Genomic DNA, 27,427 nt, shown 5'->3' on the forward strand with positions numbered 1-27,427 from the left:
CACTTTTTGCATCTGCTTTTATGTCTTCTCATCTATCCATTACAAAGCTGTAGTTATAGATAACCTGTTTACATACAAATCATGGTTGTATTAACATGTCCCTAACAGTCAGTCTTCAAATTGTAAGTTGCGCGGTGGCGCTCGGGGATCGCTTTGCGTTTCGCCGTCTTGTCGTGCGAAACGATGAGTTCTCATTGCACACGTTTGCTGGCCCTCGGAATGCCGCTTGGTCCTCATAGTGTCTATTTATCCCATGTCCTCAGAATAACAGCTTTTCTCAGGTTTGTCTTTTTTTTGTAATTGTTTCTTCAGGGCTGGAAATGAAGCTTTCCTGGATGATCTACCCCCTCAATTGTTTGCCCCAAGTCCCGTCCCTCTAACATCAGTGGAAAGGTGTGTCAATGTAATACTCAATTATGTCTTGTTTGGGAAAAAAAAAAAAAATCCTTATAAAGCACAACGACGTGTTTGTGCGTGTGTGTTCCTGTATAGCTCTACTTGTGGGAACCTTTTTGAGTTTTCAACCAAAATAATAAGGATACAATGGAGAACTGGGGACATTTAGGCCAGGCCTCACTTATTCAGGCCTCGTTTTAAGGGTCAAGACTTGCTTTTGGAGTCTAGCTTCGAATTGGGTTAGAGTGAAGCAGTCATTTCCCATTGTTAAGGAGCTAGAAAATACATCGTCAACGAACGTCCTCACAAGTACAGCCGTACAAATGTGTGTGCGTGTGTAATCCCGCCCACCGTTATGATACAATTTCTCACTACTACACGATCCAAATTTTACCCAAAAAAAAAAGACATGTAAGCATTAGGGGAAAGGGGTTTCCCCTCTAGTACACAATTATGTCTTGTTTGGAAAAAATGTCCTTAGAAAACACAACGACACGTATGTGTGTGTCATCCCGTCCACCATTATGATACAGTTTCTCACAACTACACTAACCGAATCAAAAGAAGAAAAACAAAACCAACAAAAACATGTAAGCATTAGCGGAAAGGGCTTTCCCCGTCTTACGCAATGACGTCTCGTTTGGAAAAAAGTCCTTATAAAACACAACGACACGTATGTATGTGTTTGTATGCGTGTGCCTGTCATTCCGTCCCCATGATGATACAATCTCTCACAACTACACAATCCAAAAGAAAAAAAAATCTTGTAAGCTCCAGCTCATGAGTACATAATTGCACAAGTACAAATATTCATATAAAAAAAACAGCACAATTTTCACCGTTGGTCATAAACAACAAGTTCCATGAGCAAATGAAATCAATAAATGAATACATTTCAAATCAAAAATTTAAAAAGGCACAACAACTGAAAGAAAGGCAAATGTGAACCTATCATAGCTCATATTTTTGTTTTTTTCCATGGGGGGGTGCAACCCAAAATGCTGATGATCGCTTTATTTACAAACAGAGCCATGCGCCACGTGTCCCTAATAAAGTGCATGCAATGCGAAAAGCCATGACGCCCCCACGCTCACGTTCACATTCCGGAAAACGAAAAACACAGGAAGAAGGAAAATCAAGAAAAAAGCAGCTTCACACAAAGAAGGACCACAAGAGAAAAACATTCAGAAAAAGCAGAGAGAGCAGATGAAGAACCAGAAGAAAATGAGGAACACGAAGAAGAATACAAGAAGAAGACCCTGAAGAAGAGGGCCAGAAAAGGATGGAGACTGGCTACAAGTGCAAGGAAGGCCAGACAGAGAACCAGAGGAATAAGGACCAGAAGAAGCTAGATCAGAAAAGAAGGACCAGAGGATGAAGACAAGAAAGACCAAAGAACCAGAAGAAAGCCTAGAAGAAGCTGAAGCATTAGAAGAATAAACAGAAAAAGAAGAAAGTCTGGGGAAGAAGAAGGACTAAAAGAAGAAGAAAGACCAGAACACGATGACCAGAAGATGGACAAAAAGAGCTAGAGAAAACTGAGGAAGAAGGACCAGAGGAAAGATAGAAGATGAGGACGCATGACCAGAAGAAAGAAAAGCGAGAAGAAGAAAATGAAGACCAGAAGAATAAAAACAAGAGGGAGATGAAGGAGCAGAAGGAAGATGAGAAGAGACAGAAGAAAAAGAGGCCAAAAGAAGAAAAGGAAAGAACAAAAGAAGAAGATCAACCAGAAGAAGAAAGATGAGAAGAACAGGAGGAAGAAAGGCCAAAAGAAGAAGCAGAAATAACAGAAGATGAGGAAGAACGCCCAGACGGAAGAAGAGAAGACAATGAGGAAGAATGACGAGAAGAAAAACGAAAATAAGGTAGGAAGGCCAGAGGAGGATGAAGGACCAGAAGAAAAGGAAAGACCAGAAGAACCACAACTAGTATCCACAGTTCACATTCCACAATGTCCTGAAGATCGGAGGTGGGCAAATGTTTCCGGCTCGAGATGTGGCAATATTGGCAAAATGAATCCCGTGGGCCGGATCCAAGAAGGATTGGGCCCAGGAGGCCCCCGGAGGCCCCGGGAGGCCCCGGGAGGCCCCGGGGCTGTACTCGCACCCACACACACAGACACACACACAAGCACACGTGGACGGAGTTCTACGGAAATATATCAAAGAGCCCATTCAGGCCCCCCCTCAAAAAATCTTGAAATATTCAGGTCATATCAAAAAAAAGGTAGAGGAGGAATAATCCCACCGACGGGTTCCGCCCGGGTCGCGTCCTTTGGCCGCCTGGAAAGGAGTTCTCCGGGCCACGGCCGCTTTCATCTGTTGTCGTCCTTGAGGAAGACGTCCAGGGAGCCCAGGCTGCCCAAGCCCAGGATGCGAGTCTCGCTGTCGAAGGACAAAATCTCCCGCTCCTGACGCTCCAGCAGACTTTTGATCCGCTCGCTGCGATCCTTCTGCAGGGCCGAAAGCTCCTCCTCCATCTGCGCCGCCGATCGGAGGGCGGGGAAAAAAAGAAGCCGTCGCGTTACATTTCACATCTCATTGGATGAAAACAACAACAACAACAACAACAACAATAGGCGCTTAGTCGAAGCCAAAATCTGCCCGGTAACAAGTGACAACACAAAGATGATTTGATCCGAGTGCAAATTCAAGCTTTGTTTTTTCAAAATAAAAAATGGAAGAAGAAACGTTATCAAAATGACAAGGAAAAACTGAATTGCGCCCTGCTAAATCTGCCTGGCAACAAATGACAGGGCAAATGTGAGTAAATCTGGATTCTTTCTTGTTTTTTCACTCACAATTTAAGATGAACAAAACAAGAAGCAATTTTGTCTAAGTATGTCCGACAAGAAACAAAAACACGTCACAGCATCGTCACACCCCGAAGCCGACTGGTGACGAGCGCCTACCTTCTGCTCCAGGTGGGCCCTGCGTATGGAGACCTTCTGCTCCAGCTTCTGGAGCTCCCGCTCGTGTTGACCCTCCATCTGGGATTTGCTCTTCTTCTGGTAGGCGTCCAGCAACTCCATCTCCTGCTTCAGCTGCTGTTTGAGGGCCTCCACCTCCGACTCTTGCTCCGCCTCCAACCTCATCTGCAAAATCCTTGGACTCAACCCAGCAAATGGCTGCCCCGGGTACTTTTCCCACGCTCTCAAATGGTTCTTGAAGGCTTGTTTTTTTTTTTAATCAACTAGTACCATATGATTTGTAAACAAAGTACAATTTGAAAGAGAATTTGTGAGTTTTCGGGGAACGTTGTCGCCATGGCGACGCGCCGTTCACCAAAAATGAGAACGCCGTTTTGAGTGCCTTATTATGCACGAAAACTCATGAAACTTTGCACACGCATCTGGCTTAGCTAAATCAATATTTTGAAAAAAAAATTAGCGCCCCCTACAAATTTTTAAAAGTCTACGAAAATTACATTTAGCAGCTCAAGACTTACAAAAAATGTCTTTTTGGTGTCACGAGCCATCAAAACTTTGTAACGGTAGCCATTCTTTGCACAAGTAGCGCCAACTCCTGGCGAGGAGGACCTGGATTTTTTTTTTTTTTTTCAGTTTTTGCTTCGAGCACGGTCGACCGGCGCGGGCAGGCTCGGCGAGCGGCCGAGGCCTTGGAAACGGGAGGGGCGCGTACCGCTTGCGAGGCCATCATCTGGTTGATGGAGCGCTCGTACTGCTCGGCCAGCACGGCCAGCTTGCGGGTCTGCTCCTCCTTCAGCCCCTTCAGGAGGCTCTTGTGCTCCCCCTTGGGCGACACCTCCAGCTGGTGGTTGCGCAGGGCTTTGTACTGCTTGTTCTGGACCTTGCACGTGTCCTGGAACTGCTTCTTGATCTGCAGCTCCAGCGTCTGAGGACGGACACGGGCGCATTTCCCGCATTCTGCGTTTGCACCTTTTCAAACACGCCGCAACTCCGAGTCATCCTTTCTTTGTTTTGTTTTGTTTTTTTCACTTTGTCAGCCAAAATGTCACCACCTCGAAATGTGCCCTTTGTAATGGCTACATTTGAGTAAGTAGGCCCGCTTGGGGCAAAAGTGATCAGTAGGAACGGCGACGTTCCCGCTTGAGTTATTTACGGCCATTTAACTATTTTTGAGAAGAAGACTTTTTTTGGGGGGTGGCCGTCTCCCAGCCGAGAGGCTGTAGGTTCCATCCCCAGACCATCGTGACCATGTCGAAGAAAGGGACATTTCTGAAACTGATCTTTAAACGCACATAGTTTATCTATATATGTATATAAAAAATGGAAATGGCGCGTGACCTTGAGGTCCCTGGGCTGCTGCCGGTGCTCCAGGGAGTGTTTGCGCAGGAGCTCTCGCTGCCTGCGGTCGTTGTACTCCTCCTGGTTCTCCAGCTCGGTGTGGTGCTGCAGCCGCATGAGTTCGGCGCGCAGCTTGTGGAGCGATTGAAGCTGCCGCTGCTCCAGCTCCTGCGTGGCCTCGTCCTGCCGGATCATCAGGGCGTGCTCCATCTCCTTCTGGCTCCTCTTCTTGTTCAGCTCCTGAGGGCGAGGCCACCATTAAGGACGCTTCGAACACAATTCCGAACGAATGTTGCCAGTGATTGGCGCCGGCTCCCATGTTAGCGATTAGCGGCGCCGGATGCTAGCAGCGCTCAAGACGACCGGGCCCCTCAGACGACTTGTCAAAAACAAACTGAATGGACGGAAATGACACGAGTGACAGAGTTGCCGTTCCTACCGATCACTTTTGACCAAAGTTCATCTACATCTAAAAATGAGAAAGCGTTCATTGGAAGCGTTCTTCATCATTGTTCTTGAATCAAGAAAAAGTAGTTTCGTAATCATTGTTGGTAAAAAAAAAAAACGTGGATTTGGGATTCGATTTGGCGGCTACCTCTCTGAGCTGCTCCTGTTCAAAGTCGTGCTTCTTGAGCAGACTTCGGCGTTTGAGGGCGCGGCAGCTGCGCTCGTAGACCAGGCGCTGCTGCGCCAGCAGGTTGGCCTCCTCCTCCGCCTGCGAGCGCTGGAGGGTCTCCTTGTGCCGCGACAGGCGCTCTTGCTTCTCCTCTTTGGGGGTGCACGGGTCCTCGCTCATCTCCTGGTACGGGGAACAAAGAAAATGCTCCACCCAAATTCTCGACATCAAAAAGTATTTTGGAGTCAAAATGTGAGGGGAAAAAAGCCACTTCTTTACTTCTTTGATTTTGTCCTTGCAGAGTCGGTACTCTCTTTTCTGGCTGTCCAAGAAGGACGTCAGTTCCTTCTTCTGCTGGGCGGCGATCTGTTGCTGGATGCGCCTCTCCTCCGCCGCCACCGACTTCATCTGCCAAGACGCGTCCGTCGGTGTTATCGCCAGACGGTAATTTCGTCGTCCCGCCGCCGTAACGATCCTCGGAGCGATTTAGCGCCCTCCGCCGTCATCGCTGTCATCGTCAACCTCGTCGAAATCACAATCATCGTCCTTACCGTTACGATGATCGTCGTCTTCGTTGTCACCGGATTCGTAATCATCCGGACATAACTGTCTATTTCGCGGTTACAATCGGCAACATCGTCGCCGCGACAATCGTCAACCTCGTAGAAATCGCACGATCGTCGTTACCGTCGCCGTTAAAAATCACGATCGTCGTCACGATCGTCACGCTAATCATTGTGGTCGTTTCGTCGTCTTTGTAACAATCGTGACAATCGTCGTTGACATAGTTGTCTATTTCACTCATCGTGGTCGCAATCGCCGACATCATCGTCATCAACCTCTAAAAAAAATCACAACGATCGCGATTATAATCGTGATCATCATCGTAAAATTTCGTCACCGTAATAAATGATCGGCATTGCCATTACGATCGCCGCCATCGTTATCATCCGTCATCACCATCACAGTCCTCTTTATCCGAGTAATTCCAACAATGGCGACAATCCGTCGTCGTCATCGCGATCGCCGCCGTCGTCATCCCCGTAATCGTCGCCGTCATCGTCGGGGGCGGCCCGGAAAGCAGGCGGCGCTCACCTCTTTGTCGGTCTGAGCGGCGTGGCGCTTGGCCAGCCGCTCCAGCTCGCCGTAGGTGCTGTTGGCCTGCGTCTCCAGCTCCTTGTGCAGCCTCAGCCTGTGCTCGTCCATCTCGGCCTTCAGCCTGTTCTCCAGGGCGATCAGCTGCTTCTGGTGCTGCCGCCGCATGCGCTTGTAGCCAGACATCTGCGCCCGCAGCTCAAAGTTGTGCTCATGCTCCTGGATCTCCCCGATGACCTGCCCGCCGCAAAAGCCGCCTGAGCCCCGAGCCCGCTGGCGCAAGTCCGCGCGCCCTCTCCTCGCCGTCCGACTTTCCGACGGGCAAAAGAAAGGGCGGGAAAGGCCGCCGAACCTTAACCTTAACCTTAACGGCGCCGGGGGGAATCACGAGCGGTTCCTCCGGATCGCAAGCGCTTTTAGCGGGAAGCCTTCAAGTTTCAGCTTCCGGGCGAAACCAAAAGGGCAGGAAAAGCCTGCTAGAACAGCTGAATATTATCTGGGGCTCTTTTTCGTTAGTTGGCCTCAATCGCAGCGGAGGCAATTATGAACGCTTCCTCCGAATAGCAGTCAGTTTTAGCATGAAACCTTCGAGTTTGGGCTCCGAGGCAAAAGAAAACACATACAATAAATGGGCTGGGAAAGCCTACCAGAACGGCTAAATATTATTTGTAGTTCTTTTCCTTTAGATATCCTTCATCACAATGGGGGGAATTATGAACAGTTCCTCCTGATAGCAGACAGGTTTAGCATGAAACCTTCACGTTTCGAGGCAAAAAAAGGCAGGAAAAGCCTAGCGGAACAGCTGAATTTGATTTTCTTGAGATTGCCTTCATCGCCTTTATGAGCAGGTCTAAATAGCAGCCGATATTAGTGATAAACATGAAGGTTTTTGCCGTAAAATCGCTGAGTACGCTTTATGGATGTATGAGGGTGCGCGCACTTTTGCAAGCAGTATTTTTTTTTTTACTTTCCCGTTGTGTTTCACATCACAAAAGCATTTATTTTAAAGGTGACGAAGAGCGAGAAGGAGGGGGGTGTAAAACTGACATCCATTAACAGGATGTGGTTGCCATGACTACGGATGGATGTAGTCATAGCATAGCGCGTGAGTGCGCGCCGCCCCCCCCCCCCTTTTCACACACGTACACGCACGCGCATTACACCCCCCCCCCCTTTTTCCTTTTTCTCGTTCTACTTCATGCAATGGTCGGCCGAAAGCGGTACCAAAGATGCTGATGTGACGGTGTTGCGTTCGCGGGTCCCGCAGCAGCGCCGCCGCCGCCGCCGGCTGTGCTGAGAAGAAGGCCGCAGCTGTGGCCCGCTGGAGTCCCCGTGCGCGGCCTCATCCCTTCTTCACGCCGGCAGCATGCTCCTGGAGAATCGAGGAGCCGAGCGGGAGGAGGGGGGGCCCGCCGGGTGGCGTCCGACGCCCGCGGCAGGCCCGCGTTTCTTGTGTCCGACGTCCGCGAATGCAGCACACGTCCGCCGCCGCCGCCGGCCTCACGCGCATCCTGCAGCTGCGCTCGGCGAACGTTCGGGCCGGCGAAAGGGCATCCCTCCGGCGAGCGAACGCAAAGCTCCGGGGGTGGGGGGGTGGGGGGAGTGACGCGTTCCAAAAAAAAAAAAAAAGGTGGGGGGTAACGCTGATAAAGAAGGGGGGGGGAGGGGGCGGCAATTACGCAATGCCTACCATTGATAATCGCGGAAAGATGTGATGTAATTTGGCGGCGGCGGCGGCGGAGAGGAGGCTGCAGGCTTCCCCCGGGGACGACGGCGAGAATGGCGAGAGGCGCGAGAGTGGCGAGAGTGTCGAGAGGCGAGTCCGGACATGACGCCGAAGCGGGGCTCCGGGGCCCCGGGACTCGGAGCCTGCTGCTGCCATGTGTGTCCTACATTTACAGCGCGCTTGCACTTGCTCATGGTAGGTGCCTCTTCTCGTGCCTTCTATTCATCTCGTCGCCCCCCCCCCCTCTCTCTCTCTTTTTTTTTTTTGCTACTTGTCACACTCCCCCTTCCCTTAAAGAGACACCGCAATACTACGCGCGCTCAACTTACTACACTTCGACTTCGGAAATTCATCCTTCCGGAAGTCATTTCGGAACGTCAAGCTTTTTTTTTTTTTTACATATAATTAGCCCCCCAAATTGCTCTTTAAATGAATATGAGTATATTATAAATTGCATCAAAAACGTTAACAGTTACATTTTACAATTACATGAGTGCATAATAATCTATCATGTAAAGAATGTTTAAAAAAAACGCTCCTAAACCCTTTAAATTCGTCACATTAGTCCTAATATGAATGCAGTTCACTTGTTTGCCTTGAGATGGTGCTGTTGTGTTGGTGACAAGTGCAGAAAGAGAGAGACACCTTTTTAGGACTTTTCATTTGTGCATTTTTTTTTTTGACATTTGACAAGTGCCTCGTGGTGCTCGGCTTCCACTTTCAACCGTCGACTCGACCCGGTTAAAGATTTACGCTCAAGCTCGTTGAAGCTCTCGACCTGCGAAAAATGGACAATCCGTCAGTCCGCCGTCAGATGGCGTCATCAAATTCCAATAACGCCAAGTGACCTCCGACGTTTCTTCAGCCACAGAACCAGGCCCGTCGTCAGCAGCCCAAGCGCCAGCAGAACGCCCACCACGGCTCCGACGATGACGCCCGTGTTGTCGCCTGGCAAAATGAAAGGACACAAACAAAGATCGGCAATGGAAGTACTGCATTTGGAAAATGGACGTACCGGGTGTGTCAAGGACACAGACGGGTTGGCTTCCGGACCAGGTCCCGTCCGCTTGGCAGGTGCGCTCGGCCGATCCTCGCAGCGCGAATCCGGCGCGGCACAGCAGGCGCACCGTCGCCCCCTGCAGGTAGGTGGTGCCCTCCTTGGTGCCGTTGCCGGGCGGCGCCAGCCAACCGCAGGAAATCACTGAGCGTAAAAAAACAAAACACCGCCGTCGGAATCGATCCTTACATGCTAATGCAAATGTGCAATGTTTCTCGTGGTCACGCGGTGCGTCGCATTATATATATATATTATATATATATATTATAAAGATGAGTTATTTAAGGTTATTTTTGCGACATCTTCAAAGGAGCCAACGCTCACCAGGCTTTAGGTCCTCCACAAGGGCAAGGTGACTGGCGTAGGACGTTTTGCTGGCCTTCCCGAGTTCCGGACTGCGACCCACCAAAATATCATACCTGCAAAAAAACGGTGGCCGCGGCTCCGGCTTTGTTTTTTCTTTTTCTTTTCACCCACGGGTTTTTGCGATCCTACCGACAGAAGCGAGAGTCGTCTCCGGCGCAGATTTGCGAAGCCAGGTCGTGGAGCGGGTCGGCGGGATCCTCCGGTATCGAAAACGCCGGAATAAAATCGGGGTCGTGCCTAGGGGCATGGTAGAAGGTGTCCAAAAGGTATTTGGAATCGTACGTGAACAGGGCCGACGTGTTGGCCACGGACCCTGGAAGAAAGAAAAACAAAATGTAGATGGATACTTTACAAAACAGGCACGCGGACCGGATCCGACCCCTTTGCGGACCGGGACCGGCCCGCGGGCCGTACGTTTGTACAAGATCAATTATTCTTGAGGGTGCGCTTCTCACAGCTGGCCCCAAAGTTGAAAACCTCCCGGGCGTTACTGGCGTCGGCCGGCGGCCCGCCGCCGGCGGGAAGCAGGTCGTCGCCGGCCGCGCCGTTGGCGTTGCCCAACAATCCCCGCGTGGAGTTGCGGAATTCTTCGGGCAGCAGCACGGTGGCCGCCACGGACCGGTTGCGGAGCCGCACCTCCACGCCGGCGCCGCTGGGAAACATCACCGTTACGTTGGCGGCCCCGGGCGAAAACACGAACGCACCTGACGCATCCGAGTTACCGTTTGCAAAAACATCACCCCGAAAATCACGTATGCTGTGGATACGTATCACAAAAGAAAGTAAAGCTCACCCACCGTTCAAGTCCATCCAGCTCTGCTCATTGAACAACAGCGGCTTTTGATTTCGCAGCACCTGGAGGCGGTCCCGACCGGCGAGCAGTCGCACCTCGATCACGTCCGACGAGGCCTCCCTCATGACCACGGACGACAGCTCGGTGGCGTTTCCTGCGGGGGCCGAAACACGGCGCTTTCCACGGCGAGGGCGGCCGTTTGGCCTACCGGCGACGGGCCGCGTTCTGCCTTGGATGCTCAGCTTCTTCTCGGGAGACGTCAGCAAAGTGTACTCGCCTTTGCCGTTGAAAGAGTAGCGCACGCCGTCGAAGGTGATGAAATGCGGGTCCCCGAACACCGCGGCTGGAGGTACAAATACAGCTAGGGTGCCCTCTAGTGCCACGGGAAAGAATTACTGAATTCAAACCGTCAAGAGGGGCCAATCACGTCTTTTCTTTTCTTCCGGTATATTTGGGAGCTGCGGTTCAGTTGTATTTCACTTTAACAGAGGTTTGCATTTCTTCACTGTAATTTTTTTTGTTGGGGGGGGGGCTAAAGTGTACAATACTTAAAGAAATACCGATAACATTTGGAATAGTGAACCCCCCCAAAAAAATGTTTTTAAGTTTTTTACATGGGAAAAAAATGCAAGGGTTTTTTTTATTGATTTTCTTTGTTTATTGTAATATTCCCAGAAACGGCAGGAAAAATATTGTGAAAAACATAGTAAAAGTATGTTTCATCTTACTTGGAAAAACACTGCTGTTTTTCAGACTATTTGAGGGGTGGGGGGTTTTTGTTTCTGGTTTTCAAAGTTTGCTTAGGATTTTTTTTTTTCTTTTTTTAAGGAGTCCCAAAATTCAGTCCCAGACACTGAACTCATTCAACGCCAGGGACGTACCTTCACGTTTTTTAAGAGTCCAGACATGAAATCCCAAACACTATATAAAAAAATAGATGAGAGCTCGATCGAACCTGTGCTGGGGGGCCGGTATCGCCTGCAGTCGCTGGAGGGTCTGTGCTTGAAGTAATAATGGCAGTTGCGGGACCAAAGGCAGCAGTAGTAGAAGCTGAGGACGTCGTAGACCCAGTGGGACTGTCCGGGCACCCGGGGCGGCGCCACGTACGGGGGGGAGCCCCAGTCGTGGGCCCGGTCCGGGGTGCTCCCTCCGATGGAGTCGGCCGTCAGCACCTGGGCGCCGCTGCTGTCGTAGCAACACTGCTGACCCGCCCCGTACCTGGGACTGCACGTGCAAAACCGGATGCGATTTAGGCCTTTCTTTGGACGTTTGTCACATCAAAAAGCCGGCATTTGGCCAACATCGCAAGCTTCGTTGAGGGGATGTATTCAAATTCACTTACCTGGCTTGGATGGCCCTCACGCAGTGAATGCTACCCGGGTGGTACGTGCACACGCTGCCTTTCTCCATATCGCAGCCGTAATCCGTCTGAGTGTGAAAAAAATAGAATTGAAATCAAAAATGTATTGAAAACTCTATTACTGTTAGGCTAATGAAGGGTTTGAAAATGTTTAACACTAAATTTGATCTTTACTGTTAAAGTACTTTGTTGACTTGTTCACAAGTTCTCCAAAACCTCAATAACAAATACAAGCTGTCAAGTTTCTTTTAACAAACATGCTGGCTTAACGCTCACATAATGTGACACATACCTGACTGCCTAATAGACATTAATTAGAGGTGCCATTAAAGTAATTTTATACAAATGTGGATATTTTTTGTCATTAAAAAAATTGTATAAAAAATATTTCAAAAAATACATAAACTAAACAGTCTCTAAAATTGAGACGTTCTACGAAAAAGAATGTTGAACTTCATTGGGTACAAAGGTTATATTTCTAAACAAAAGTTAAAATGAAAAAAAAGGAAAATAACAACAAAAATGTTTTTTAAAAGGAAATTCAACCAAATAAAAAAGGGTCTCCGTACAATTTCATCCTTTTCTGATAAAGCAAGTAAGCCGTTTGAACAGTTGTCTGGGAGTTTGTAGTCTTTCCGGCGTGTGTCGCGTAAAAGTGACACCGCCTAGCGGCAGCCTATAAACAAGCGCCGTCGGATGACGTCAGAAGCCAGGTGACGAATTTGTATTTGAGTTTGTTTCGACAGGCTCCACTTAAACGCATTCCCAGGTAAGGCGATGCTTTTTCTTGTTCATATACTGATAAAATATATACAGTACATACACTATATATCAAAACAGTGCGTAATCAACACGAATTCAAGCCACAAATACACGTACGTAAAACTTTAGAAGTAGCATAATGCACTGCACACGTTGCCATTCGAAGTCTGTGATACACGATCTGAATTTGATTTGTCGAGAAATGAATATTTTGGACTACACAATACTTGCCATGGTTTAAATCATGCTCACAAGCAATTCACATAACTTATACTAAAACTATGATGAAAAAAAAAGACATCCAAAACGAAACCTAACAACTCTGACCATTTCTTTTTTTTTTGAAGGCGTTGGAGTACGGTGGCCTTACGTGGAATCTTCCCGTGTCGGCTCGAGCCTGCGCCAGGGTGCAGGGGCAGTCGACGATCTCGCCCAGGAAGTCGGGCAGGTCGTTTTCCAGCCTGTCCCACGCCACGCATTTGTCCAGCGCCCACGCCTCAGAGTCGTCGCGGAACTTCTGCTCCAGGTGCCAGGCCAGCGCGTGGTCCTCCGACCATGCCGCCTCCACGTTCCTGGCCCGGTAAGGGAGGCGTTGCCACAATGCCAACAAAAGCTTAGTGATGTAGCACAAAAGTAATCATCATCATAACATATGAGAATGGATTATCACATAATGTGTCAAAACGCAACGTACATCAGGCCGTCCGGGTTTGCGGCGGAGCCGACCCGGAGCGCTCCGAGTTCCCAGCTCGCGAACTCGGCAGAAGGCTGCGGCACAAAAGCGAAGCTCCCGTCGTTGGCCCTGTCCTTAGCCAGAGAGTAAAGGTACTTCCACTCGGCGTGCCAGCGGTCCGAATACGGCGTTCCTGGAGGGCGGGCGCTCAGTAATCAGACACTCGTCCGAGAGTTGGGCTTGGAGCTAAAAACCTTGTTTTTACGTACGCCACGGGCCGCACAAATATAGACGGCGGTCCGCAAACGGACCCCAGTGCCGCATCCGAAGTACAAAAACTACGTCGGGGGCCTCACCCGTCTCCCTGTAGCCCCACAGCTCGATGTTGACCCTCCGGGCCTGGACCAGGGACGTGTTCCAGGTCATTTGCAGGGGCCCGTCCACCCCGGGGGTCCCGTAGTATTGCCACTTGGTGGAGTTGACCAAAAGCGCCTTGAACTTGCCGTCCAACTTGCCCGTATGCACTGCGGAAAAGGTTGACGCGTCAGGGCGCAATCTCCATTCCAACTCGCGCCGCGTCAAATGAGATGAAATGGGACCTGCCAGCCAGGAGCCCGCCCTGTTGAAGGCGATGCCGTGATTGGACGAGATTTGGACGGGAAGCCAGCCCGTTTGGTAGAGCAGCGGCGAGATGCAGTGGCCTCGCCCGCGTTCGTCCACGTAGCCCGTTGTCCTGATATCCTCGTTGAACCTGCGTGAGATATATACATACACACACACACACATATATATATATATATATTTTTTTTTTGTATATGCATATATATGTATACGTATATGCATGTAAAATGGCAGATATATCAAGAATGGAAGTCATACATGCACATAATGAGAGAACTTTTGTTAAAAGTGGCGTGGAGCACGACGAAATCGGTCCCTCCCAAAATGGATCCCGATTGCGGGGAGAAATCCACGCAGAATTCTTTGTAGTCGGGACAGCAGTTCTCCAGAGACGCGCACGTCGGCTGGCACCAACACGAGCTCAGCCGTTGCCCGCACTTCCCCTCGCATGACTCGCCTCGAACGTACACACGCAAAAATTCAATAAACATAACAATATCTTGCCATTTAGCTATCCGGCTAGCTAGCTAGCTGTCTTGCATTTTTTATCATCTCTGGCTACGTAGCTGTGATTTTATTGGCCTATTAGTCACTGTATATTCCATATCTATCTGTCTAGCTACTAGCTAGCCATCCATCTTTCTCGCTAGCTATTTTTCGCTAACTTGCATCTTGGTCTATCTGTCCGTTTGTCACTATCTATATATTCCGTATCTACTGTATCAAGCTACTAGCAAGATAGAGGAGGGGAGCACTTGGTGAAATCTCAAATTTCACAGGGTAGCGAGAAAAAGGTCACGCCCAATGGGACAAGTCATTTCAAAGATGTTCAATTTTCATGATATTTCCTATCAAATTCACTGTTCTGAATATTACGCTGCGAAAACCTTTTCGCAAAATAGAATTCCTGGCTTCAATTCATAGAGAAAAAAATAAATATAGCCCTTGTTTTTTTTTGTTTTTTTTTATCTATGTACGTTGAAAAAAAAAAAGAAAAAATTCAAGTGGTCCCATTCTATTGGCTACTATCCAAATAGTGTATACCTGCTATACCTCAATCTAGCTATCTTCCCAGCTAGCTTCATCTTCCCAGCTAGCTAAATTTAGCTAGCTAAATTGAATAAAAGGCATTTACCCAGTACGGCACCGATGCACGAGAGGAAAAGAAGTAAGGCGGCGGCCGTGTCCATTCCCATGCGGGCTTTTGCAGTGGTGGGCGCCGCTTGAGCCGGGCCGGTCCGCTCCGAAGCTAATTCAATCATCAACTAGAGGTCGTAATGATAACGCTCGCAACCTTGTCTCATTTGAGCGCGCGCCGCCTTCGCCGGACTTTGCTTTTCCTCGATCCTCCAGAAAAAGCCCGGCCCGGAGGAACGGGCGCGCTTGGCTTTTTATTGCTCACGTGAGCACCTTTGACACCGCTCAAAGTTTTATTTGGGCTTTTAATAGGGCGGCGGTGTACATATCAACATGAGGGCATCTCCGTAAAGAAATTCATGACGCTGCAAATGGTTCTTGAAAGAAACAAAAAAAAGAGCCTCATCCATGTTGCTCATATTGTTTTGCTCTCAATTTGAAAATGAAAAGCCACAGTTGCGTTCGCTGCTACCTGCCAAAACCTTGTTAAATCTCATTTAACAAACGCTGTCATCGACAAATTGTTTTTATTGTCGTAATCGTGGTTACAATCATTTCCGGTACAATGTAAAAAAGCGATATTTCGTGGTTATTTTTCACTTGCGTATATATCACTGGGCCCGTGACCAAAATATTGGCATAGCAAGAGTTAGCGTGTCGTCGAATGACGTCATCGGGTCCCAATTCGTCGACCGGAGCGAGTTGGTGAAGTCCGCCAGCAGAGGGCGCCGTCGTCCCGAATCATCTGCATTTGCAGCTTGCGGATTCCTAGAAGAGGACAGCCGACTTTGAATTGCGCGTGCCGAATTTGTTGATTGCGGAACTCGCGACCGTAAAAAAAGTCAAGCGCGTTACCACGGTCAAATGTCCATTTTTGGCCGTGTAGACCAGCGCCTCGTGACCGCTCTTGAAGTCGATGAAGCCTTCTCTGCCAGGCTGGATGTCGAATCGCACGCTGCATGGAGCGTATACATTTGTCATATTTCATACGTTTAAAAAACAAAAAACTCAATCCCTCCGGCGCATGTTCTTATTTTTAATCGCAGCGATTGGAGATGATGATGCTAGTGTGCTTCACTGCTTACATCGTCATTATAAAAAGCATCGTCAATATAAGAGCTTGAAAATGTAAATAATTATGAAACAGTTATTTTTAAAGAATGGAAATGAGACTAATGAATCATAACATACATTTTATATATATTCTAGTCTATAAATAATAATTGTCAATAAATTTGTTGCATAATAATATATATTTCATATACTGTAATATATACAGTAGTATCAAATAAAGTAACATGATCAATTCTCCATATTAATTAAAAATAACATTAACAATATAAGTACATTGCTATTTCTATTACAAAAGATATGGAACGTGATCATTAAACAAATCAAAAGCTTCTAAAAACATGCTTGAAGATCAACAAAGTGAGCATTCGGAGTTTGAATTGGATTTGTTTCTTTCTTGGACGGCAATCGAGTGACAAGGGTTAAGCGCTCCTCGGAGCCGAACGGGTCGGATCGCGATTCGGCGAATCGGCGTACCTGCCGCGGACCACCCGGATGAAATTTGGCTTGTCCGCGATGGCGCTCAGCTTGGCGAGGGCCTCGAACAGGAAGTCGCACTCCAGAACCAGATCCCCCTGCGCGCCGCGGAAAATCCCCGTCGGCCTGAAGCAGTCGGTCGCGCGCGCGCGCGCCCGCCGCTACCTTTTGCTTGACGTAGTCGCGGTGAACGTGGACGACCAGGAAGTAGTCGCTCAGGTTGCTCACGGAAACCCCTGAAGCCGGAAGGAGGCGATCGCGCGGGCTGAGCGGAGCGCGCGGGCCCGGCCCGGGCCAGGCCAGGCCAGGCCGAGGCCGAGGCCGAGGCCGAGGCCGAGGCCAGGCGGAGGCCGAGGCCGACCGACCTTTGAGCGACCCGTAGGGGATCCTCTGCTTGACCTTGGCCTCGTCCAGCAGGTAGGCCGCTTCCCCGGTGAGGGCCAGCTGCCGGGGGCGGGGCCGGAAGCCGTTGCGGTCGTACTTGACCACCCGGACGCCGTACTGCCGCCCGGAAAAAAACAACAAAATCAACAGGAAAATGCAATGGCAAAAAGAAGTCCGTTGATTTTTTTTTTTTTTTTTTTTTTAATGGTCGAGACAGCAAATGCTGTGCGTTTACCTTGACCTGCTCATGTTGGATCGTCTGCAATACTTTCATATTCATGTCTTCGATACCTACATGGAGTCAGGTTTTGTAAATTCTCAATAAGATAAAAGCAGCAACAATGTAATGAAGTAAACACTGCACTTTTATTCGAAAATAAAATAAAGAGAGCCGAAATGATGTATGATATGATTGCTAACATGTAATAATTGGTTTGTTAACTTGAATGAAGTCATTATTTTCATTTGTATTTTAGTTTTTAATTATATTTTTGTTTAGGTTTTTTTCTGTTTTTAGTCAATGTTTTCGTCCTCGTTTTCGATTTTTTTTATCATTTCAGTTATGATTTTATATTTTCAAATAAAAGTAAGGTAACAAATGTAATAATATATTTAAAAATACATGTTTTAAAAAGTTAAAACAAATGTAAATGATTGAATGTAGAAAATATTTAAAAAATTCAAAGCAAAAATAATTAATATAAAAGTGCACTTGAACACAATTTGCATAATTTGAAATGTATTATAAGAAATAAAGTAAAAGATAGACTTTTTAAAAGAAATGTAATCAAAATTATTTAAATCACGCAAAAGTTTTACAATGCTTATCGAACACTGTAGAATTTCAAATATGTTTGTTTTTTTAATTAAAAAAAAACAAAGTATGTTTTAAAACGTTAAATGTAACTGAGTAAATCTAGGAAATCCTTCCCAAACACTTCAGAGGAAAAAAAAGAACAAAAAATCAAAGTGCAGTTGAAGACGATCCCCGATTGGACTTGCCTATCCTGGTGTCAAGAAAGGGCGCGCACACGCTGAGCGGGTAGTTGTCCTTTTTCCCTTTGAACATGGAACTGGTGCGCGCTTTGAGCGAAAGCTGCAAACGCGTCCAATGCGCCCCTGAAATCCCATCCCGCTTTGGGCGATCTGCGCCTGCGCGCGCGCGCAACCTACCTGTGCCTTCCTTTGCTCCGTAATACCCCGCACGTATTTGCGCACCATGTGGCGGATGAAGAGTTGCTGCAGGAACTGGGACGCCTGCAAAAAAAAAAAAACAAAAATTGTACAAAAAATTGTAAAAATGATACACATAATTTGACATTCATAGGAATTTGAAGTATTTTGCCATATGGATGGCATTATCATGCGTATGTTTTCTAGGGACCTATGTATATTATACATTTTTAATTCGATGTAAAATTGCACATCATAATTTGTGTGTATATCCATATACATATTAATGTTATACTATATGCTTGTTTGAACACATTTTTCAAACATGCATACGCTACCTGCTTTCTTCTTTATTATTGCTTTTATTTGTTGTTGTTCGAAATGAACTCATCCGTTAAAGTCAGTCGATAAACTCCCCAACTTTATTCTCCCGGCTCAAGTAAATATTCCCTAAATACTCCTGGAATATTCCTGTAATCACGATCCTCCGAGATGTACTCAAATACTTTCCGAGTTGTATACAAAAGATACCCTGGTTCTCCTAAATCGATGCAAATATTCCCTCAAGGTTTTTAAAGTTTTCATAAGTGTACTCAACGACCCTTGAATGGACCAAAAACTGCCTAAAATGGACGCAAATACTCCTCAACCTACTCCAAAAAGTGAAGGGATTTGAAGAGAATTGAAAGGGGGATTTGCGGCACCTCTTTGAGGATCGGCGGAGGGGTGAGCCAGGAGTCCATGTGCACGAGCGTTTCGGGGAGGTTTTCCTTCAGCCGGGTCAGGTAGCTGCGCCTGACGTAGGCCAGGTACTCGCGGTTGACGGCGCCCGCCGGCTCGTTTCGGCTCATGAAGCCTTTGATGAACCTGCCGCCCGCAGGCGGAGAAAAAAGGCGTGTCAACCTCTCCTCGGGGCTAGTTTTAGAACTCAAATCCAAAATCCTCAAAGGAAAAAGAGGCAACGACGTCTTCTTCTTTTCATCCGAGCGATGCGGGACGAAAAATCTGGAGTTACTTTGAGCGCGAAAGGGGGAGTCGGCGCCCCGCACCTCTTGATGATCCCGACGGCCCATTCCCTCCTTTCTCGCTCCTTCCTGGCCATCAGGCCTCGCCAGCAGGTCTCAATCTTGGTGGCTGCGGCGCACACGTTTAAACGCTCTCAGCGCCGCCTCCAAACCAAAGCGCCAAGACCCGAAAATACCGACCGGCTTCCTTCTGCTTGTGGTAGTCGCCTTTGGCTCGGTAGCCTTTGTACTTGGCCTGAATCCTCGTGGCTGCAAGAAGCAAAAAACGTTCGGGCTTCACGCGTCCCCGACCGCGGTCCGCTCGGCTCGGTCTCACCCAGCCTGTGCTTGCAGACTTGGAAGGCGTCCTCGGTGGCGAAGAGAGTCCTCGGGTGGCGGACGAAGATCTTGGTCCTTGAGGGCCCGCGAGGCGAGGCGAGGCGAGGCGGCAAAGCGTCACGCTCCGCGACGGCCTTCGGATCGGCGCTCGGACCGGACGGTTCCTACCGGCCCATCTTGTACTCGTCGGGCTCGTAGCCCAGGTGCTGGACCAGGATCCGGACGCCTTCCGCCGCCGGGCCTTTCCACTTGGGCCACGTGTCCGGACAAAGCGCCTTATACCTGAAGGCCAAGGGACCGGGCCTCACGGGTCGGGCTCCCCGTTTCCCACTTTGTCTCGCGCCCTTACCTCTGGAGGAAGATCTCGTATTTGCGGCGGTAGGCGAAGCCCGCGCGCCGGACCCTCAAGTGCTCCATCAGACCCAAATACTTCACCTGGTGCCTCACCAGGACGTCGTCGAAGCGTCCTGTCGGGAGGCCCCGCCGCTCGCTCAGTTTTTCTTAAATACGTCGCAAATGCTCGTATGCCTTTTTTCATCTTTTTACTCATTTCCAACTTCCAATGCGGGTTCCTTCTCAAACTAGGAGCAGACGAATCGAACGTGACAAACGTATTGGGGAATCATGTTCCTCCTTTGCAAATTGTCCTACGCTTTTAATTCAAGTCTACTTTCATCCTTTCCGATCGTCCGATCGCAGTCGCACGAACTGTCCGGCTTTCTTTTCAGATGAAGGGCAAACGAGCTTGAACGTGAAGCAACGCGGCTAAAACGTCCTTTTGAAAAGGTACGCTTTACCTGGCTGTTTGGCCTCGTTGGGTTTGATGCATCGGACGTACCAGGGCTCCTTGGTCCCCAGGATCTCGGTCAGGCCCGCCAGGCTGCTTTTAAACTGAGTGGACACCTGCGCCGGTGCCGCCCGGCGCTCAGACGCGACTCACTACGCACAAACTTGAAGGCTAAATGCTAACCGCGTAAATCGTACTTCACGTATCTTTGTGACGCCGAGAAATTGAAATGTCTTACGGTTTCGGGTCGCTTCTTTTGGTCCGGCTCGCTCGGGGGGAAGCAGTCTTTGATGATGGCGTTCTGGGAGCGTTGCATCACCTCGATTGGACAAATGCATCTGGATTTACTGGCCCCTCAAAACGGTCTCAAGTAGATGGCGCAAGAACGTACCTCTTTTCCATTTTTGTACAGAAGATCGTTGTTTTTGTCCAAGAATCCTGAAAGGTTTTTTGCAAGACGCCGTAAGTTACGTGGGCTGCCATCGAAGCTCGTGGATATTTGTTTTGAAACGCTTCCAAAGAGCCGATTAATCGCAGATCGTAAAACTGGACTGGGCCCACCCGCCCTAAAAATTTGGCCCAAACTGGCTTTCGATCATATTTTTCCCCCGCTCGATTGGGCCCACCTAGGACACGATAGGTGACTTCTCCGGCGTAGTGCAGGAGGCGGAAGTCTCCTCTCTCCAGAGTTTTCCTGGTCTTCTGGTCCGCCAGTTTGTGCCTGCGAAAGACGCCAGTTAGCCGCCTCATATCGGCGGACGCCCCCTAACTGCGCGAGCCCTTTCCCGTCGTTCTTTACGTGACGAAATGAGGATGTCCGCCGATCTCGTCCTCCATTTTCTCCAAAAACGTGAGATCCGTGGCCTCTCCGGGGCGTAAACATTCCTCGTCCTGCGCGAGGAGACGAGCGTTAGACGTCATCCGGCAACGGAACGCTCATCCCGGTGGTCATCGTCACCAGTAGTGAGATGATTCCTCTGTGCTTCTCCTCCACGAGGTCGCAGATGATCTTGTTGTTGAAATATGGCACCGGCTCCCACTGCGCATTGAAAAGGAACGGTACCGTGTGGCTCGGGTTTTCTCGGGGGGTCGCCGGGAGCATTAACGCGGCCGACGCACCTCCACGCCTTCCGTCTGGTACTCCTCCTGCTCCGATTTGAGGGTGAGCTGGATGAAGAGCTGCTGCAGCTTCTCGTTGCAGTAGTTGATGCAAAACTGCTCAAAACTGGGGGAAAAAAAACAGATCGAGCACAAGAGAAGCTATTCAAAAGCGAAATCCGGCGAGAAAATCATCACAGAACATTACGTATTACTTATGCTAGCGGCGATAAACCAATCAAGGAACGTCACGTATTATGTACGGTACATATGCTAGCAACGATAATATAATCACAGAACATTACTTATTATGTACGGTACATATGCTAGCAACGATAAAATAATCACAGAACAGAACATATTAGTAAGTATGCTAGCAGAAATAAACCGATCCGAGAACATGACGCTATACATATATATATATATATGGGTTGGCCGCGATAAGCGCGGTATGGTGCGGAAAATACTGTAACTCATTCTCTGCCAGCCCGGTTAAGTGATGGTTATTGACTCGGTTAACTCATACCAAATCATCCATATATAATATATTATGTAATAATTTCAAAGTGAGCTCACCTGTTGACAGCGAAAACCTCGAATCCATAAATATCCAAAAGCCCGATCACCGTCTTCCTGGAGGAATCCTAGAAACGTTTGATGCATCGTTATTGCCGAGGGATCACTACGTCCGTGCGTGGGCGGCTTACCGTGTTAGCTAAGGACCGGTTGATCTGGTTGACCAGCCAGTTGAAGGTGCGCCCGTAGATGGCTTTGGCAAGGGCGTCCCTGGCGTAAACGGCGTGCTCCACCGAGAAGGGGCTCAAAACCTTTGTTCACAAAAAGCAAGTCAGTCGCAAGACGCCGCTTCAAAACGCAGCAATGCTAATTTTGTGGCCCTTCCGGCGGTTTGTCACCTCCTCGGTTTTGGCTTGAATCTTGCGGTGGGTCAGGCCCCGTTGCAGCACCTGGGCCGGAATCCCGAGCAACTGGAGGACGGAGACGCAAAATTGCAACGCGTTCCCTTGGGCCCGCTTCCGAATGAGCGTGGGTGCGCCACCTTGGACAGCCAGTGCATTTCCTGGCTCTTTTGGAGAACGGCGTAGCCCCGAGCGTCCGCCTCAAACTTGATGTTGCCCAAGTGGAGAACGCTGCCGACGATTCCCAACAGGGACTGCGTCGCAGCCGGAGAACGCATGCCGAGTTTAGCCCCAAAGAACACGGGACAAACGATCGATTCGTTCAATTAGTTTTTCACATATACGGCGGACCCCCTGTTACAGCGTCCCTGGCTTAGGTTTTTTCAAGTTGCAATGAGGAATACTGAGTTTTGCGACAAAAACAACTGTCATGACCCCAGGGGGCTGGCTGTACTTGTGTTGTTTTGCCTTCATCTGCTGGCGTTTTTAGGTAATTGCACTTATTTACTATTGCCGTCGAACTCCTTCCATGCAACGCGGTCCGCTCTTGGTCGGCGTCTCCTCGCAGAGATGCTGGTTTGCTATTGGTCGGCCTCACTCGTTTCCAAATGGCGGAACGGTAAAGCTTTGTTCAATAGTTACTGCTTAATTCAAGTTGAATGGGTTAGCCATGGGTCCCAAGATTGCTAGTGATGTTAAAGAGAGAAGTAAGAGATGATTTATATGGAAACCAAGCTGGAGATAATCAAGAAATACCAAGCTAGCCTAGCTAGGCTACCCTTACTAGCGAATATGGGCATAAATCCTCACTATATTTTTTATCTATGATGTTTTCTGATTGTATATTATATATACTTACTATACCTTTTGCGGCAGCAATTTTGAATCCGCGTGTACAATTTTGATGTTTTTAGCTGGGGTTCTAAAAGCATTAGCTATTTAACATTACGAGCCCGAGGGCGGAACGGCTGCATCTGGTAACACGGGGGCCCACTGTATATATGTAAAAAAGTTACCTCAATGTCAGTCCGGCTGAAGCCGATGACGGGCAGAGCAGCGCGCACGGTCTTCCAGTCGCTTTTGTCGTTGATGGAGCTAACTTTGGCACAGTCGCCCTGTCGGAGGCGCGCAGCGGGTCACGGCTCTCCCGTAATTCCTTTTTGAGGTGGGGCGGCTACCTGGAGCAGATAGCCGTAGCGCCGGCAGTTCCTCTCCAGCCCCAGCCAACGGAGCAGTTCCTCCTCCCCGCCCTCCACCAGCTGGTAGAAGATGTGAAAGTTTCGCTCGCCGTGGTTCTGGTGGACCACGCGCGACTTCTCCAGCAGGTAGCTGAGGATGTGGCCTCCCGTTGCCCCGCCCTGAAAGGCCAACCTCACTTAATTCGACGGTAGAAGGCGCCTTGGAATTCGCCGTCACTAATTTAACCCGTATGTTTGATTTACCGCAAGATATTAACATTAATATTAATCGTAATACGTTTCCAGATGCTCATTTATTGAAGAGGTTCAGCGCATTGACAATTCTTCTCGCGGGCCGGATTCAACCCGTTTGCGGACCAGAACCGGCCCGCGGACCGTACGTTTGACACTCCTGCTCTAAAAGCAAGGGCTGACCCTCGAATGTATTATTCTTTTTTAATGCTGTCCAAAATAGCACATCACGATTAATCGTAAAACATTTTCAACAAAATGAGCTCATTTTTACGCTTTGCAAAATCATCTCGCGGGCCGCATTCAACTCGTTTCGGGGCCCGAGCCAGCCCGGGTGCCATGTGTTTGAAAACGCGCCCTACCTGGTGATCAAACTGGATGTCCATGTACTTCCCAAAGCGACTGGAATTGTCGTTCTTCAGCGTTTTGGCGTTTCCGAAAGCCTGCGGGCGGGGACGGGAACATTTAGAAGCGGGCCGAAAAGACGGAAAGGCGAGGAATGAGTGTCCACCTCCAGAACGGGGTTGGACAGCAGCAGCCCGTCTCTGACGTTCCTCAGGATTTTGCCGGCGGGGCAGCTGACGGCGTAGAAGTGAAGGATCTTCTTGGAGGCCTCGGTCTTGCCGGCGCCGCTCTCGCCCGAGATCAGGATGAAGTGGTCGTTGGACTCGGACGTCATGGCGCGGAAGACGTTGTCGGCCAGGGCGTAGCTACGCGAGAGCGCACGTTGCGGGCGGGCGCCGCACGGTTTCGCCGGCGGGCGCCCGTCTTACATGTGAGGCGGAAGCTCGAAGAAGTTGACGCCCATGTAGGTGTCCATTTGCTTCTTGCCGTACGCGTCCAACTCCTTGTACGGGTTGAGCGAGACCAGCAGAGTGCCGATGTAGGTCTGCGGACAAACGGGGTCGCCGTGGTCACCTCTCGGCCGCGCTCCGTCGCGTCTCCTTGAGAAGGTGACCTCGCTTTGAGCAACGTCCTGATCCGGAGCAATAAGTCCGCTAAATGACTTTCGGGACACGGCGAGGACGGCCGGCGACCCTTCCGACGTTTGCCGTTTCAGCGTTTGGCGGCGGGACAAACGCGGCAAGGACGAAGGAGAAATTGCCAATAGAATTTTCACCGAAAGACCGCGCAAAAACACATATCCAAACCTCACTTTAGACGTGATTTCACTTCCTTTTACGCGCCGTTATTGACCATAACTTCCTGTTTGTCTGTGTCCGCTTGGGCTGGGAATGATGACGTTTATAAACCGAAGATCTGAAAATTAACAAATCTTCCGCACAGTAAGGGGCATGTAAAAGCCTTCAATTTTCACAAAAACCGGTTTATAACTCGATGCGCCTTATACGGTGCATAAAGCAGGCGTTTTCATTTTTTGGGGGACGAAAAAACTCGCTATCACCCACTAGAGCTGGGATTGAAGTCACATTTATTTGACACATTTGTGATTTTCTAAATCAAAGATGTGAAATGACCGTAATTTCCGCACTATAAGGCGCACCTTCAATTTCCTCAAAAACGGACGTTGCTCCTTATCATCGTGTGCACCTTATACAGTGCACGAACCGCAAATTCTCAATTCGGGGGGACGAAAAAATCAAATAACTTCGTCATTCACTAGGGCTGGAAATGAAATTGCTCAAACGTGTCATTTTATAAAAGATCTGAAAAGGACTTGACGATTGCGGAGCCGCGGTGACTCACGTAGATGAGATTCTCGCGGAAGCGTTTCCTCAGGTTGTCCAGGAAGGCGCTCTCGCTGGTGTAGGCGTCCAGCAGGACAAAATCCTGGATCCCCACCCGGTCCCGGGCTGTGAGCGAGGCCTCCATGTTCCTCAGGATGCGGTTGCAGCGCTCCTCCAGGCTCTTCGGCCCAACCGGAGAACAACCAGTCACGCGGCTAGCTGGCGCGCGCGCGCTGTCAGACGCCTTCAAGCTCTCGCAAATAGCCCGGGATCGGAAAAGAGCCATTCCACGTGAGTCCGCTCCTTATCGCTCGGCCCGTTCCTGTTTTTGCCTCTTCCGGTGGAAGGCGGCCGCCGAGACCTTGGCCGCATCCTTTCTCAATCCGTATCCACGCCACGCTATCTAATCTCCTGCGGAAAGCCCGGCCCCTAGGTCTTTTCTTCCATATATGATATTTCGATCATTTACATCCAGCACTTTTGTCCATACCGTCCGAGTCACGCGCGGGAATATCACTAAAACTGAGACTGTCGTGTAAAAGTTATGATGTGAAACGTGGCGAGGCGTGAAGCCGAGTGCGCCGGTTGCGGAACGCTTTTCGTTTGACTCGTCGCACACAATCGTAAACTTTGCGTTTTGGTGGCAAAATCAACTCGAGCTGCGTCACGAGGAAAAACGACTGCGTTACTGGCGAGGCGTTCGCGGACCGCTCGCAACGTGGGAAATCTGAAACACACTTAACGTGAAACAAATCTACAACTTACGGTTATGAACACAAGAAAATATGGTGAATTTACAAAAGATGACATTTGTTTAGTTTTTTATCTTAAAAAGTAAACAAAACGTTGGATTTGGATGATGCACATCTGGCTGCGTAAATACAACATAAATAGGACATTTTATTATTCCTTGCAAACAAACATAACGAGAGGGTTCATTCCTATTTCAAAGTGGGACCGAGAGAAGAAAGTCACCTACTGTACGCCGAAGGTTCCCGCCGCGCCCGTCTGGCGACTGAGCGCGATTGCGCTCAACGGGAGGACGCCGATCGCTCGACGGGAAACAAACACGCACGACGTCGGTTTTGGACTTCCTCGGATAGGAAGCTATCAATACGGAGCCGGAAGAGGAAGCCGATATCCGTCCAAAAATAAAAGCCGCCATGGAAAACATCCCGGCGAGGCGGCCATCGGAAGCCTGGAAGAAACGTTTCCCGCCGGCAAAAACGTACTCGCAAATGCTTTCCGATGTACTTCTAGGCTAAATGCTAAAGGATTAGCGAGCGAACATCGTTTATTTGTCGGTGTTGTTACCATTTTTTTCCCCGTAATGCGATGAGGTATGTGCACGTGCAAGTCAATGGCCCGTCAAATGCTCCGTTTTTAGCGTTGAACCTACAAGTACGTTTGAATGTATTACTAGTTAAATGCTAAAGGATTAGCATTTTGACTCAAGTCAGTAAACATTGTTTATTTGTCATCTCGATGATGACTTGTTTGGCTCGTTTTTCCCCCATAATGCAATGGGGTATGCGCACGCGCAAGTCGATGCCCCGTGGCGTTAGGGGGGAAACTGCTGAAAACGTAGCTTTTGTTTTGCCGCTCTCTTTTAGTCAGTCGGAAATTCCACAAGGCAAAGCAATAGGGGGGGGGTGAGACATGATATTCAGGCGCCAAAGTCAAAAGTGGGCCTGCAGGCGGCGAGCGGTCTCAAAGTGGACTGCAACTCCTGTTACCGCACGACAAGACTTACATCCAAAACAAACAGGAGTAAACATCAAATTTTGATGTCGGGCGGCGGAAGAAGAAGAGGAAAATGGATCCGAGGACGCTCTTTTGTCCGTCCAGTACGCTACGGGATCCTGTTACGGTCGGACGCTGTGAAAGAGATATAGGCGGCTACGCGTAGCACGTGGGGGACATGGGGGGGGCTCCAAAACCCGACACCGCCCTACTTTTGCCTCGCGTTGCTAGCATTTGCGCAATAAACACACCCGGGGGGTCTTCTCCTTCAATTGCGTCACTGACGACCATGCGAATCCGTATAAAAGAGTCATGCGTGTTTTTGACTCAAATTAGCAATAAGCCGCTTCATATTCCAGTTCATTTGCTCTTAATTTGAAAATAAAACTGCTGTTCCTGACATGGCTTCAAAAAGCATTCAGTCAGATCCAACATTTAAAAAGG

At 49.1% G+C, this 27,427-nt stretch overlaps 3 protein-coding genes and 2 long non-coding RNA genes across 10 annotated transcripts; 2 read left to right on the forward strand and 3 right to left on the reverse strand.

Moving 5' to 3' along the window:
- taok3b (TAO kinase 3b) lies at positions 1-8,339 on the reverse strand. Its single transcript, XM_088435691.1, has 8 exons — positions 7,602-8,339; positions 6,378-6,614; positions 5,562-5,690; positions 5,262-5,465; positions 4,667-4,906; positions 4,041-4,253; positions 3,311-3,493; positions 1-2,878 (listed from the first exon to the last, which is right to left on the reverse strand). The coding sequence occupies exons 2-8, from the start codon at positions 6,561-6,563 to the stop codon at positions 2,714-2,716; spliced, it is 1,320 nt and encodes a 439-aa protein (XP_088291817.1). The 5' UTR covers positions 6,564-6,614; positions 7,602-8,339; the 3' UTR covers positions 1-2,713.
- On the forward strand, positions 8,020-12,301 carry LOC148412171 (uncharacterized). Of its 4 annotated transcripts, none has more exons than XR_015868038.1 (4): positions 8,020-8,298; positions 8,969-10,308; positions 10,379-10,668; positions 11,148-12,301. It is a non-coding gene; the product is annotated as an uncharacterized LOC148412171 (long non-coding RNA). The 4 variants fall into 4 exon arrangements; XR_015868037.1 differs by lacking the exon at positions 11,148-12,301 and having other exon boundaries at positions 8,022-8,298; positions 8,969-9,245; positions 9,984-10,308; positions 10,379-11,046; XR_015868035.1 differs by lacking the exon at positions 11,148-12,301 and having other exon boundaries at positions 8,021-8,298; positions 10,379-11,046.
- Positions 8,761-14,964, reverse strand: susd2 (sushi domain containing 2). Its single transcript, XM_088435690.1, has 15 exons — positions 14,871-14,964; positions 13,994-14,192; positions 13,714-13,865; positions 13,471-13,638; positions 13,136-13,307; positions 12,812-13,013; positions 11,662-11,747; positions 11,275-11,543; positions 10,324-10,662; positions 9,982-10,230; positions 9,656-9,839; positions 9,485-9,579; positions 9,119-9,304; positions 8,952-9,051; positions 8,761-8,881 (listed from the first exon to the last, which is right to left on the reverse strand). Exons 1-15 carry the CDS (start codon positions 14,929-14,931, stop codon positions 8,845-8,847), a joined length of 2,499 nt encoding a protein of 832 aa, XP_088291816.1. The 5' UTR covers positions 14,932-14,964; the 3' UTR covers positions 8,761-8,844.
- LOC148412173 (uncharacterized) lies at positions 12,385-19,841 on the forward strand. Of its 2 annotated transcripts, none has more exons than XR_015868039.1 (3): positions 12,385-12,448; positions 12,789-13,021; positions 19,336-19,841. It is a non-coding gene; the product is annotated as an uncharacterized LOC148412173 (long non-coding RNA). The 2 variants fall into 2 exon arrangements; XR_015868040.1 differs by lacking the exon at positions 19,336-19,841 and adding an exon at positions 13,141-14,271.
- myo1hb (myosin IHb) lies at positions 15,383-26,346 on the reverse strand. Of its 2 annotated transcripts, XM_088435689.1 has the most exons (32): positions 26,220-26,346; positions 25,260-25,421; positions 24,326-24,496; positions 24,064-24,262; positions 23,915-23,995; positions 23,301-23,480; positions 23,139-23,237; positions 22,263-22,376; positions 22,120-22,191; positions 21,913-22,032; positions 21,782-21,849; positions 21,227-21,332; positions 21,066-21,146; positions 20,907-20,998; positions 20,734-20,828; positions 20,499-20,545; positions 20,346-20,426; positions 20,118-20,223; positions 19,670-19,787; positions 19,489-19,602; positions 19,319-19,395; positions 19,183-19,251; positions 19,027-19,111; positions 18,682-18,844; positions 17,978-18,061; positions 17,807-17,900; positions 17,040-17,095; positions 16,786-16,921; positions 16,586-16,656; positions 16,421-16,518; positions 15,728-15,827; positions 15,383-15,640 (listed from the first exon to the last, which is right to left on the reverse strand). In XM_088435689.1, exons 3-32 carry the CDS (start codon positions 24,370-24,372, stop codon positions 15,614-15,616), a joined length of 2,880 nt encoding a protein of 959 aa, XP_088291815.1. In that variant the 5' UTR covers positions 24,373-24,496; positions 25,260-25,421; positions 26,220-26,346; the 3' UTR covers positions 15,383-15,613. The 2 variants fall into 2 exon arrangements, with proteins under 2 accessions (XP_088291815.1, XP_088291814.1); XM_088435688.1 differs by lacking the exon at positions 26,220-26,346 and having other exon boundaries at positions 24,326-24,441; positions 25,260-26,028.
- Positions 26,347-27,427: the final 1,081 nt, after the last annotated feature.

The sequence above is a fragment of the Hippichthys cyanospilos genome, chromosome 15 (assembly GCF_059441005.1).
Source record: "Hippichthys cyanospilos isolate Australia breed blue-spotted pipefish chromosome 15, RoL_Hcya_1.0, whole genome shotgun sequence".
Lineage (NCBI taxonomy): Eukaryota > Metazoa > Chordata > Actinopteri > Syngnathiformes > Syngnathidae > Hippichthys > Hippichthys cyanospilos.

What these genes read in the sequence shown, in the direction of transcription:
- taok3b (XM_088435691.1), bottom strand. Translation starts at nt 6,563, where the DNA reads ATGTCTGGCTACAAGCGCATGCGGCGGCAGCACCAGAAGCAGCTGATC. An exon ending in AGCAGCCCAGGGACCTCAAG is followed by an intron (nt 4,254 to 4,666) that starts GTCACGCGCCAT and finishes GTCCGTCCTCAG; the next exon opens with ACGCTGGAGCTGCAGATCAA. An exon ending in AGATGATGGCCTCGCAAGCG is followed by an intron (nt 3,494 to 4,040) that starts GTACGCGCCCCT and finishes AGGATTTTGCAG; the next exon opens with ATGAGGTTGGAGGCGGAGCA.
- myo1hb (XM_088435688.1), bottom strand. Translation starts at nt 25,526, where the DNA reads ATGGCTCTTTTCCGATCCCGGGCTATTTGCGAGAGCTTGAAGGCGTCT. An exon ending in GCTACGGCTATCTGCTCCAG is followed by an intron (nt 23,238 to 23,300) that starts GTAGCCGCCCCA and finishes CGCCTCCGACAG; the next exon opens with GGCGACTGTGCCAAAGTTAG. An exon ending in ACCAGACGGAAGGCGTGGAG is followed by an intron (nt 21,147 to 21,226) that starts GTGCGTCGGCCG and finishes TTCAATGCGCAG; the next exon opens with TGGGAGCCGGTGCCATATTT.
- susd2 (XM_088435690.1), bottom strand. Translation starts at nt 14,931, where the DNA reads ATGGGAATGGACACGGCCGCCGCCTTACTTCTTTTCCTCTCGTGCATC. An exon ending in GGCGGGCTCCTGGCTGGCAG is followed by an intron (nt 13,639 to 13,713) that starts GTCCCATTTCAT and finishes CCTTTTCCGCAG; the next exon opens with TGCATACGGGCAAGTTGGAC. An exon ending in GAGCTGGATGGACTTGAACG is followed by an intron (nt 10,231 to 10,323) that starts GTGGGTGAGCTT and finishes CGGATGCGTCAG; the next exon opens with GTGCGTTCGTGTTTTCGCCC.